The sequence below is a fragment of the Somniosus microcephalus genome, chromosome 4 (genome assembly GCF_052327205.1).
Source record: "Somniosus microcephalus isolate GS21.2 chromosome 4, FLI_Smic_1.0, whole genome shotgun sequence".
Lineage (NCBI taxonomy): Eukaryota > Metazoa > Chordata > Chondrichthyes > Squaliformes > Somniosidae > Somniosus > Somniosus microcephalus.
The window spans coordinates 28,969,897-28,982,425 of NC_140990.1; the positions used below are offsets into that span (position 1 = coordinate 28,969,897).

The 12,529-nt window shown below is 49.0% G+C and overlaps 1 protein-coding gene and 1 pseudogene across 1 annotated transcript in view; one reads left to right on the forward strand and one right to left on the reverse strand.

Moving 5' to 3' along the window:
* Nucleotides 1-12,529, forward strand: part of LOC147118492 (uncharacterized) — a 123,902-nt pseudogene that overhangs the window by 53,313 nt on the left and 58,060 nt on the right.
* The window catches only part of LOC147118494 (uncharacterized), a 30,765-nt gene continuing 23,410 nt past the window's right edge, over nucleotides 5,175-12,529 (reverse strand). Inside the window, exons 3-4 of the mRNA XM_085987022.1 lie at nucleotides 9,181-10,215; nucleotides 5,175-5,263 (exon numbers count right to left, since the gene is read on the reverse strand). Coding sequence (XP_085843148.1) covers nucleotides 5,175-5,263; nucleotides 9,181-10,215 — 1,124 coding nt within the window. The remainder of the gene's footprint in view (nucleotides 5,264-9,180; nucleotides 10,216-12,529) is intronic.

The window sequence follows — 12,529 nt, forward strand, 5'->3', positions numbered from 1 at the left end:
GTCCAGGGAGTTTTGGAAAATTATTACCAATGCATCCACAATCCCTACTGCCACTTCCCTCAAGACCCTAGGATGTAAGCAATCAGGTCCAGGTGATTTATCCGCCTTGAGTCCCATTGTTTTACCGAGTACCACTTCCTTAGTGATTTTGATCGTGTTTAGCTCCTCCCCCCCTTTAGCCCCCTGTTTGTCCAGTGTTGGGATATTCTTAGTGTCTTCTACTGTAAAGACTGATATAAAATATTCATTCAGTGTTTTTGCCATCTCCATATTTCCCACCATTAATTTCCCGGTCTCATCCTCTAAGGGACCAACATTTACTTTAGCCACCTTTTTTCTTTTTATATCACTATAAAAACTCTTACTATCTGTTTTTATATTTTTTGCTAATTTACTTTCATAATCTATCTTCCCTTTCTTAATCAATCTTTTTGTTATTTTTTGCTGTCTTTTAAAGTTTTCCCAATCCTCTATCCTCCCACTTGATTTGGCTACCTTATATGCCCTTGTGTTTAGTAGGATACTATCCTTAATTTCTTTACTTAGCCTCGGATGGCTGTCTTTTCTTTTACACCCTTTTCTTCTCAGTGGAATATATTTTTTTTGGAAGTTGTAAAATAACTCCTTAAATGTACACCACTGATCATGTATCGTCTTACCCTTTAATCTATTTCCCCAATCCACTCTCATACCTTCATAATCTCCTTTATTCAAGCTTAGCACGCTTGTTTGAGATCCAACCTTCTCACCCCCTAATTGAATATGGAATTCAACCATGTTATGGTCACTCATTCCAAGGGGATCCTTTACTGGGACATTTTTAATTAATCCTGTCTCGTCACACAGGACCAGATCTAAGGCCCCTGGTCGGTTCAGTTATATACTGCTCAAGAAACCCATTCCTAATACACTCAATGAACTCATCCTCAAGGCAGCCATGCCCAATTTGATTTGTCCAATTAATATGATAGTTAAAATCCCCCATAATTTTTGATGTTCCCTTATTACAAGCCTCAACTATTTCCTGATTGATACTCCGTCCAACAGAGTTGCCACTGTTCGGAGGCCTATAGACTACGCCCACTAGTGCTTTTTTCCCCTTATTATCCCTTATCTCCACCCAAACTGTTTCATTATCCTGATCTTTTGACCCAATATCATTTCTTTGTATTACAGTGATTCCTTCCTTTATTAACATAGCCACCCCACCTCCCCTTCCTTCCTGCCTGTCCTTCCTGATCGTTAAATAACCTGGTATGTTTAATTCCCAGGCATTGTCACCCTGCAGCCATGTTTCTGTAATGGCCACAAGGTCATACCCATATGTAGTTATTTGTGCCATTAACTCGTCTATTTTGTTACGAATGCTACGTGCATTCAGATAGAGAACTTTCAAATATGTTTTGTGACACTTAGTTCCTGCTTTTGCCCTTTTTATTACTTTACCTTTTACTCCATACCTTCTGCCCCTTCCTGACACGCTCTGGTTTTTAATTTCCCCACTGCTACCTAAGTCTATGACCTTCTCTGTTGTCATTTTTATTATTTGCTCTCTAGGAACCTCCCCCGACTAGTTAGTTTAAAGCCCTCTCTACAGCCCTAGTTATATGATCCGCCAGGACTCTAGTCCCAGCACTGGCCAAGTGAAGCCCGTCCCAACGGAACAGCTCCCTCCTGCCCCAGTACTGGTGCCATTGTCCCAGGAAGCAAAACCCATTTCTCCCACACCAGTCTTTGAGCCACGCATTTAACTCTCTAATTTTATTTGTCCTAGCCAAATTTGCTCGTGGCTCAGGTAATAATCCAGAGATTATTACCCTTGTGGTTCTGCTTTTTAATTTGGCCCCTAGCTGCTCAAATTCCCTCAGCAGAACCTCCTTCCTTGTCCTATCTATGTCGTTGGTACCAACATGGACCACGACAACTGGATCCTCCCCCTCCCACTCCAAGTTTCTCTCCAGTCCAGAGGAGATGTCCTTAACCCTGGCACTGGGCAGGCAACACAGCCTTCGGGACTCTCGCTCTCGGCTGCAAAGAACTCTATCTATCCCCCTAACGATACTATCCCCTACCACTACAACATTTCTTTCAACTCCCCCCACTTGAATGGCACCCCGCTCCACGGTGCTGTGGCCAGGTTGCTCATCCCGCAGTCCCTGTTCCCATTCTCACAGGGAGTAAGTGCCTTGAACCTGTTGGACAAGTGCAAGGGCTGCGGCTCCTCCAACACTACCTCCTGGATCCCCGTACCTGCCTCACTTCTAGTCACACCATCCTGACCCTGGCCGCGGACTATATCTGAATTAATTAATCTAATTGGTGTGACTACCTCGTGATACACAGAGTCCAGGTAACTCTCCCCCTCCCTGATGTGTCTCAGTGTTTGAAGCTCGGGCTCCAGCTCTTCAACACGGAGCCGGAATTCCTCGAGCAGCCAACACTTACTGCAAATGTGGTCACCGTGAGCATCAATGGTGTTCACCAGCTCCCACATATTGCAGCAGCAACACATCACCTGATCTCCCATTCTATGTAATTAATTAAATTTGATATTATTTTTAAATACCCTCTGTCCCGATTCTAGATGATGAATATCGCACCTTAGAAACTAAAAACCAAAGAGATTTAAGCTTAAAAAGGGAGAAATACTTACCAACCAATCACTGACCCGCTTTCTGGTGATGTCACACTTGGATTACTTTTTACCTCTCTCCTTCCCTCTGAGTTCCCAGACTGGAGATTGGTAAAACCTTACCTGGGTCTCTGGGACTTTTATAGCCCCGCTGCTCCCGCTGAAACACCCGCCGACGCACTGAGGCCTTACCTGGGTCTCTGGGACTTTTATAGCCCCGCTGCTGCCGCTGAAACACCCGCCGACGCACTGAGGCCTTACCTGGGTCTCTGGGACTTTTATAGCCCCGCTGCTCCCGCTGAAACACCCGCCGACGCACTGAGGCCTTACCTGGGTCTCTGGGACTTTTATAGCCCCGCTGCTGCCGCTGAAACACCCGCCGACGCACTGAGGCCTTACCTGGGTCTCTGGGACTTTTATAGTCCCGCTGCTGCCGCTGAAACACCCGCCGACGCACTGAGGCCTTACCTGGGTCTCTGGGACTTTTATAGCCCCGCTGCTGCCGCTGAAACACCCGCCGACGCACTGAGGCCTTACCTGGGTCTCTGGGACTTTTATAGTCCCGCTGCTGCCGCTGAAACACCCGCCGACGCACTGAGGCCTTACCTGGGTCTCTGGGACTTTTATAGTCCCGCTGCTGCCGCTGAAACACCCGCCGACGCACTGAGGCCTTACCTGGGTCTCTGGGACTTTTATAGTCCCGCTGCTGCCGCTGAAACACCCGCCGACGCACTGAGGCCTTACCTGGTCTCTGGGGCCTTTTATAGCCCCGCTGCTGCCGCTGAAACACCCGCCGACGCACTGAGGCCTTACCTGGTCTCTGGGACTTTTTATAGCCCCGCTGCTGCCGCTGAAACACCCGCCGACGCACTGAAGCCTTACCTGGTCTCTGGGACTTTTATAGCCCCGCTGCTGCCGCTGAATTCCCGCCGACGCTGTGAGGCCTTACCTGGGTCTCTGGGACTTTTATAGCCCCGCTGCTGCTGCTGAAACACCCGCCGATGCTGTGAGGCCTTACCTGGTCTCTGGGACTTTTATAGCCCCGCTGCTGCCGCTGAAACACCCGCCGACGCTGTGAGGCCTTACCTGGGTCTCTGGGACTTTTATAGTCCCGCTGCTGCCGCTGAAACACCCGCCGACGCTGTGAGGCCTTACCTGGGTCTCTGGGACTTTTATAGCCCCGCCGACGCACTGAGGCCTTACCTGGGTCTCTGGGACTTTTATAGCCCCGCTGCTGCCGCTGAAACACCCGCCGACGCACTGAGGCCTTACCTGGTCTTTGGGACTTTTATAGCCCCGCTGCTGCTGCTGAAACACCCGCCGACACACTGCAGCCTTACCTGGTCTCTGGGACTTTTATAGCCCCGCTGCTGCTGCTGAAACACCCGCCGACACACTGCAGCCTTACCTGGTCTCTGGAACTTTTATGGCCCCGCTGCTGCCGCTGAATTCCCGCCGACACTGTGAGTCCTTACCTGGTCTTTGGAGCCTTTTATAGCCCCGCTGCTGCCGCTGAATTCCCGCCGATGCTGTGAGGCCTTACCTGGTCTCTGGGACTTTTATAGCCCCGCTGCTGCCGCTGAAACACCCGCCGACGCTGTGAGGCCTTACCTGGTCTCTGGGACTTTTATAGCCCCGCTGCTGCCGCTGAAACACCCGCCGACGCTGTGAGGCCTTACCTGGTCTCTGGGACTTTTATAGCCCCGCTGCTGCCGCTGAAACACCCGCCGGCACTGTGAGGCCTTACCTGGTCTCTGGGACTTTTATAGCTCCGCTGCTGCCGCTGAATTTCTGCCGACGCTGTGAGGCCTTACCTGGGTCTCTGGGACTTTTATAGTCCCGCTGCTGCCGCTGAAACACCCGCCGACGCTGTGAGGCCTTACCTGGTCTCTGGGACTTTTATAGCCCCGCTGCTGCTGCTGAAACACCCGCCGACGCACTGAGGCCTTACCTGGTCTCTGGGACTTTTATAGCCCCACTGCTGCCACTGAAACACCCGCCGACGCAGTGTTTAAAGAAGGCGGCCCACCACCACCTTCTCAAAGGCAACTAGGGATGGGTAATAAATGCTGGGCCATCCATTGACACCCACATCTCTGGAATGAATAAAAAAATCTGCATATGTAAAATAGATTAAAAGCCTCTACAGAAATGCTTGTTCCTAAAACAATACTCTTTTACATTGTAGGGACAGTGTCTGTTTAACAACCTAATCTCCCCCAGAATCCACCTCACTTGACAGTCCCACATTGGAAATTGTTGGGTCCTCCTGGGCTCAGAAGTACTGGGGGTTAAGCCCAGCAGCTTCTCCTCCATCTCCACTCCAGCTCAAACTGAAGGAACAAAAAGACCTACACAGGCGGCCAGGGACCGACTTCCGCATCCAGCGCCCGCCCTGATACAAGCCGGCTCTGGATTGGCGGCTCTGCTGTGTCGATCCAGTTTTGGTTTCTCCTGTCTGGGTTTCCTGGTGCTGCGCTCATCAGTCACCTGACAACCCATTTTTTGCGGAAGCGCGTCATCCTCGGTCCCAGGGACCGCCTCAGGAGAGAAGACGGCCGCACATGCGCCGCACTGCAGGGGGAACCGGTCCATCTTTCCTCCGCCAAGATGGCGGCGCGTAACCCGGGCCTGTCACCGAGAAAAAGCATCACCGTTGCCATCCGGCGGAACACATTCGGCAGCTGGATCTCATTCGGGCCTGAGGCCGTTCTCCAAATTTTTAAACCCTGCGGCGCGGCCTACCCGCAGTTTATTAATCTCCCGACCCCACTCCCGCCAACCTGCATCTCCGCCCGGCGACCACGCGAGGCTTTCTTTGTAAAGTTGGTGAGGGACACGTGACCTGGGCCAGTGGCCTGATTGACGGGAGCCTCCGACCAATAGGGAGCGAGCGGGGCGGGTCTGGAGGAGCGAGCCGGCGGCGGGTCCTCCAACCAATCGGAGAGCCCGAGGGGCGGGACTAGCGCCGGCTGATTGTCTGATCCGCAGGGCAGCGGGTTTCTCCAGTCCCTTGTTCAGGGCCCGGGGCCAGGGGAGGCTGTGGGCCTTTGTTCCCCTTATTGGACACAAGGCTCTTTGTCTCACAACACACTGGCTCAGGTTTTAATACAGACTTTTTAAATTCATGAATAAAAGCAGATAAACCCCGTGCTTCTGTGGAACAAACTTTTTAATATTTGGGAGTAAAAGTACAAGTTTTTTTCCCTCTGGGGAATTTATTATTAGTTTCAGGAAACAGCAACCACTTGTATTTATAAAGCGCCTTTAATGCAGTGAAACGTCCCAAGGCTCTTCACAGGAGCGTTATAAAACAAAATTTGACACCAAGCTACATAAGGAGATATTCGGGCAGATGACCAAAAGCTTGGTCAAAGAGGTAGGTTTTAAGGAGCATCTTAAAGAAGGAGAGAGAGGTAGAGAGATGGAGAGGTTTAGGGAAGGAATTCCAGAGCTTAGGGCCCAGGCAACTGAAGGCACGGCCGCCAATGGTGGAGCGATTAAAATCGGGGATGCTCAAGAGGCCAGAATTAGAGGAGCGCAGATATCTCGGGGGGGGTGGGGGGGGTTGTGGAGCTGGAAGAGATTACAGGGATAGGGAGGGGCGAGGCCACGGAGGGATTTGAAAACAAGGATGAGAATTTTAAGGATGAGACACTTAAGTAAAGCAGGGAGTGGGGGAGGGTCAAGCCCTTATGGGACAGGGTCGTTAATTCTGTTCTGCGACAGTTACTGGGACAGACTGTATCTCCCCCTCTCCTCCACACAGGGATTTGTGGTAGTTAAAGGGACAGCGATTCTTCTTGTTCCGCGAGATTGTAATTAAAGGGACACTACTCTGAGATGGCTGCGAACTTTTAGTGCCGCCAGCCTTTCTAAAACATCTTCCTGTCTTTGAGGATCTGTGTGAACTCGCTGGTGACTCAGCAGGTTGGATGAACTCTGAAACCTCTTTGCACAGTCAGAACATTTAAAGAGTCTCTCATCGGTTCTGGGGCAGGAGGGATCTGGTTAACAGTGATCACAATATCATTAGGTTTAAAGTAGTTATGGAAAGGGACAAAGAAAAATCAAGTGAAAATACCCAGCTGGAAGAGAGCCAATTTCAGTGATTTGAGAAGGGATCGAGCACAGGTGGACTGGAAACAAAGATTGTCCAGGAAAACAGTGAATGACCAATGGCAGGCCTTCAAGGCTGAGATAGTTCGGGTACAAACCAAGCATATTCCCATAAGGAGGAAAGATGGAGCATCCAAAGCTAGAGCTCCCTGGATGACAAAGGATATCGAGGTTAGAATAAAACAGAAAAAGGAGGTTTACAACAAATGTCAGGTACAGAATACAGTCAAAAACCAGGCAGAATACAGAGAGTGCGGGGGAAAATGTAACAGAATATAAGAAGGGCAAAGAGACAATATGAGAAAAGATTAGCGGGTAACATAAAAGAGAACCCAAAAATCTTCTATAAACATATGAAAAGTAAAAGGATAGTTAAAGGAATGGTGGGGCTGATTAGGGACCAAATAGGAGCTCATCATACGGAGGCAGAGGGCGTGGCTGAGGTACTGAATGAGTACTTAGCATCTGTCTTCACAAAAGAAGAGGATGAAGTTAATGTCGCAGTAGAGGAGGGGAGAGTGGAGAAATTGGATAAAAATGGATAGAAAGGAGGTGCTCAATAGGTTGTCATCACTCAAAGTTAACAAGTCACCCGGTCCAGATGGGATGCATCCTAGTTTGCTGAGGGAAGCTAGGGTGGAGACAGCAGAAGCTCCGACCACAATCTTTCAATCTCCCTCAGATATATGGGAGTGGTGCCAGAAGACTGGAGGATTGCAAATGTTACACCCCTGTTTAAAAAAGGGGAGAGGGATAAACCTGGTAACTACAGGCCAATCAGTCTAATGTCAGTGATGGGTGAACGACTAGAGACCATTGTCAAGGACAAAATTAATTCTCACTTGGAGAAGCATGGGTTAATAAGGGGCAGCCAGTATGGATTTGTTAAAGGTAAATCGTGTCTGACTAACCTGATTGAGTTCTTTGATGAAGTAACAGAGGGTTGATGAAGGTAGTGCAGTAGATGTTGTATATATGGACTTCCAAAAGGCATTTGATAAAGTACCACACAAGAGATTTACTCGGAAAATAGAAGCACAGGGAATTAAAGGGATGATGGTAATTTGGGTATATAATTGGCTAAGGGAGAGGAGGCAGTGAGCAGTGCTGAGGGATGTTTTTCTGGCTGGAGGGAAGTATGCAGTGGGTTCCCCCAGGGGTTGGGATTAGGACCATTGCTTTTCTTGTTATATATAACTGACCTGGATTTGGGTATAGGCGTACAAGTTCGAAGTATACGGATGGTACAAAACTTGGCAACGTAGTAAATAGTGAGCATAGTAGTAGCAGACTTCAGGAGGACAGAGACAGACTGTGAAATGAGCAGACACAAGGCAGATGAAATTAAATGAGGATAAGGGTGAAGTGGGTAACAAAAACCTATCAATCTCAGATTTAAAATTAACAATTGATCTCGCATCAATTGCTGTTTGCGGAAGAGAGTTACAAACTTCTACCACCCTTTGTGTGTAGAAGTGTTTCCTAATTTCACTCCTGAAAGGTCTGGCTCTAATTTTTAGACTATGTCCCCAGTCCTAGAATCCCCAACCAGCAGAAATAGTTTCTCTCTATCTACCCTATCTGTTCCCCTTAATATCCTGAAAACTTCGATCAGATCACCCCTTAACCTTCTAAATTCCAGGGAATATAACCCTAATTTGTGTAATCTCTCCCCGTAACTTAACCCTTGAAGTCCCGGTATCATTCTGGTAAACCTACGCTGCACTCCCTCCAAGGCCAATATATCCTTCCTAAGGAGTGGTGCCCAGAACTGCTCACAGTACTCCAGGTGTGGTCTAACCAGGGTTTTGTACAGCTGCAGGGTATTGGCCTCAGCTGGAGTCTTGTGTACAGTTCTGGGCACCACACTTTAGGAAGGATGTCAAGGCCTTGGAGAGGGTACAGAGGAGGTTGACCAGGATGGTACCAGGGATGAGGGACTTCAGTTATGTGGAGAGATTGGAGAAGCTGGGATTGTTCCCCTTAGAGCAGAGAAGGTTAAGAGGAGACCTAATAGAGGTGTTCAAAATGATGAGGGGTTTTGATCGAGCAAGTAGGGAGAAACTGTTCACTCTGGCAAGTGGGTCGGTAACCAAAGGTCACAGATTTAAAATAGTTGCTAAAAGAACTAGAGGGGAATGATGAGAATTGTTTTCACACAGAGGGTTGTTAAGATCTGGAATGCACCATCTGAAAGGATGCTGGAATCAGGTTCCACAGGAACTTTCAAACGGTAATTGGACATGTACTTGAAGAGGACTAGTGTGCAGAGTTCTGGGGATAAAGCTGGGGTTTGGGACTAAATTGGACAGCTCTTTCAAAGAGACACGATGGGCCGAATCACCTCCTTCTGTGCTGTTAGATTCTATGATCAGTGTGAAGACGCTGGTGTCCCTTAAGGTTCTTAGAGCTTTTAAAGCTCTTCCCACAGTCAGGACACTGAAATGGTCTCTCGTTAGTGTGAACAAGCTGATGTCCCTTCAGTTCCTGGGCGCTTTTAAAGCTCTTCCCACAGTCAGAACAATGAAATGGTCTCTCCCCAGTGTGAACAAGCTGGTGTACCTTCAATTCCCCGAGGCTTTTAAAGCTCTTCCCACAGTTAGGACACTGAAGTGGTCTCTCATCAGTGTGAACAAGCTGGTGTACCTTCAGTTCCCCGGGGCTTTTAAAGCTCTTCCCACAATTAGGACACTGAAATGGTCTCTCCTTAGTGTGAACAAGCTGGTGTTCCTTCAGATTCCTGGCGCTTTTAAAGCTCTTCCCACAGTCAGAACATTTAAAGGGTTTCTCGTCAGTGTGAACTCGCTGATGTGCCAGCAGGTTGGAGGACTGAGTGAATCCCTTCTCACACACGGAGCAAGTGAACCGCCTCTCCCCAGTGTGAACTCGCTGGTGTTGCTTGAGCTCCCAGGGGATTTTAAAGCTCTTCCCACACTCAGAACATTTAAAGGGTCTCTCGTTAGTGTGAAATCGCCGGTGTCCCTTCAGCTCCCCGGAGCTTTTAAAGCTCTTACCACAGTCAGGACATTTAAACGGCCTCTCATCAGTGTGAGCTCGCTGGTGTTGCTTCAGATACTGGGGGCTTTTAAAGCTCTTCCCACAGTCAGAACATTGAAATGGTCTCTCCCCAGTGTGAACAAGCTGGTGTCCCTTCAGTTCCTGGGGGCTTTTAAAGCTCTTCCCACACTCAGAACATTTAAATGGTCTCTCGTTAGTGTGAACTCGCTGGTGTCCCTTCAGCTCCCCAGAGCTTTTAAAGCTCTTCCCACAGTCAGAACAGTTAAATGGTCTCTCATCAGTGTGAACAAGCTGGTGTCGCTTCAGATCCCCGGGGCTTTTAAAGCTCTTCCCACAGTCAGGACACTGAAATGGTCTCTCATCAGTGTGAACTCGCTGGTGTGTTTCCAGGTGGGATGAACAAGCAAATTCCTTTCCACACACGGAGCAGGTGAACGGACTGTCCCTGGTATGACTGTGCCATTGAACTTCCAATGCAGACGGGGAACTGAATCCCTTCCCGCTGTCCCCACCTTTACCCGGTTTCTCCCCGGTGTGACGGTGCACGTGTCTCACCAGGTCAGGCAATCGGCTGAATCCGCGTCCACACACTGAACACGTGTGCGGTTTGTCATCACTGCGATCGCTGCTTTCTCCTTCCATGTGCAAAGGCCGATGATATTCAGGTCCTGATGAATCGAGTGACTCTGTCAGATCTTGACGTGATGTTTGGTCTGAGCTTCCCGCCTGTAACTGATCCACTTCTATAACCCTGTAAATTGAGTTCAGAAAAGGATCAGAAGCAAACTGTTGTTTAATTATCCCCTTTCCGAATCTAGAGGCAGTGAAGCTGATTTTCAGGCCCCAGCTGCTGCACAGGTTGGTTGAAAGGATCAGCAGTAATGGCGGTTGTAATACCCACAAGCCCCCGCGCTCCAGAAAGCGCACTGTTGACGCCGAGTCCCACGCATGTGCTCATGGCCCCTGCGCTCTCCCTCCTGCTCCACAAACGTCTGTCCCGATCGGTCCGCAACGCGCATGCTCAGCGCACAAAACCCCGCGGTTGGAACAGCGGGTGCACATGCGAAGCCGCAACATCTGGTACGCGTGCGCGGCTCAGGTGGGGGCAAGTCGGTGTTTCGCCTCAGCCGGAGGGAGGTACTCATGCGCAGGACGACCCAACATTCTTCCTGTCAGCAATCACTCCCTCTTTTCTTTAATAAAAACAGAAAATGCTGGAAATACTCAGCAGGTCAGGCAGTGGAGAGAGAAACAGAGTTAACGTTTCAGGTCGATGACCCTGCGTCAGAACTGCTTGCTCTTTAGTGTCAGCCAGTGGCTCAGTTGGTAGCACTCTCGCCTCTGAGTCAGAAAGTTGTGGGTTCAAGTCCCAGCCCAGAAACTTGAACACAAAAATCTAGGCTGACACTCCAGTGCAGTGCTGAGGGAGTGCTGCACTGTCGGAGGTGCCGTCTTTTGGATGAGACATTAAACTGAGGCCCTGTCTGCTCTCTCAGGTGGATATAAAAGATCCCATGGCACTATTTCAAGAAAGAAAGACTTGCATTAATATAGCGCCTTTCATGACCACCAGACGTCTTGAAGTGCTTTACAGCCAATGAAGTACTTTTGCAGTGTAGTCACTGTTATAATGTGGGAAAGAGCAGGGGAGTTATCTCCGGTGTCCTAGCCACTGAACGGCTGCAGGGCATTCTGAAGGGGGAGGGTGAACAGTCAGAGGTCGTGGTTCACATTGGGACCAATGACATGGGTAGGAAGAGGGATGAGGTCCTGCAGCAAGAATTTAGGGAGCTAGGTAGCAGATTAAAGAGCAGGACGTCAAAGGTTGTAATCTCTGGATTACTCCCGGTGCCACGTGCTAGTGAGTATAGGAATAGGAGGATAGAGCAGATGAATGCGTGGCTAAAGAGTTGGTGCAGGAGGGAGGGCTTTAGTTTCCTGGATCACTGGGCCTGCTTCTGGGGAAGGTGGGACTTGTACAAGTCGGACGGGTTGCACTTGAACCAGAACGGGACAAATATCCTTGCGGGGAGGTTTGCTAGCACTGTTCGGGGGGGTTTAAACTAAAATGGCAGGGGGTTGGGAACCTGAGCAGGGAGACAGAGGAAAGGGAAACAGGGATAAAAGCAAAAGATAGGAAGGAGAAAAACTAAAGTAGCAGTCAGAGAAATCAACGGTTTAAATCAAACGTGGCCACAGTAAATAATAATTCTAATAGGTCTAAGAGCGTTAAAAAAACAAGCCTGAAGGCTTTGTGTCTTAATGCGAGGAGCATTTGTAATAAGGTGGACGAATTGGCTGCGCAAATAGAGGTAAACGAATATGATTTGGTTGGGATTACGGAAACGTGGCTCAAGGATGGCCAAGACTGGGAACTCAACATCCAGGGGTATTCGATATTCAGGAAAGATAGGCAAACAGGAAAAGGAGGTGGGGTAGCATTACTGGTTAAAGAAGGGATTAATACAATTGTAATGAAGGATATTAGCTCTGATGATGTGGAATTTGTATGGGTAGAATTGAGAAATACTAAGGGGAAAGAAACATTAGTGGGAGTGGTATATAGACCTCCAAACAGTAAGGCGGAGGTTGGGGATGGCATTAAAGGGAAATTAAAGAAGCGTGCAATAAGGGCACAGCAGTCATCACGGGTGACTTTAATCTACATATAGATTGGGCCAACCAAATTAGTAACAACACTGTGGAGGAGGAATTCCTGGAGTGTTTACGGGATGGTTTCCTGGACCAATATGTCGAGGA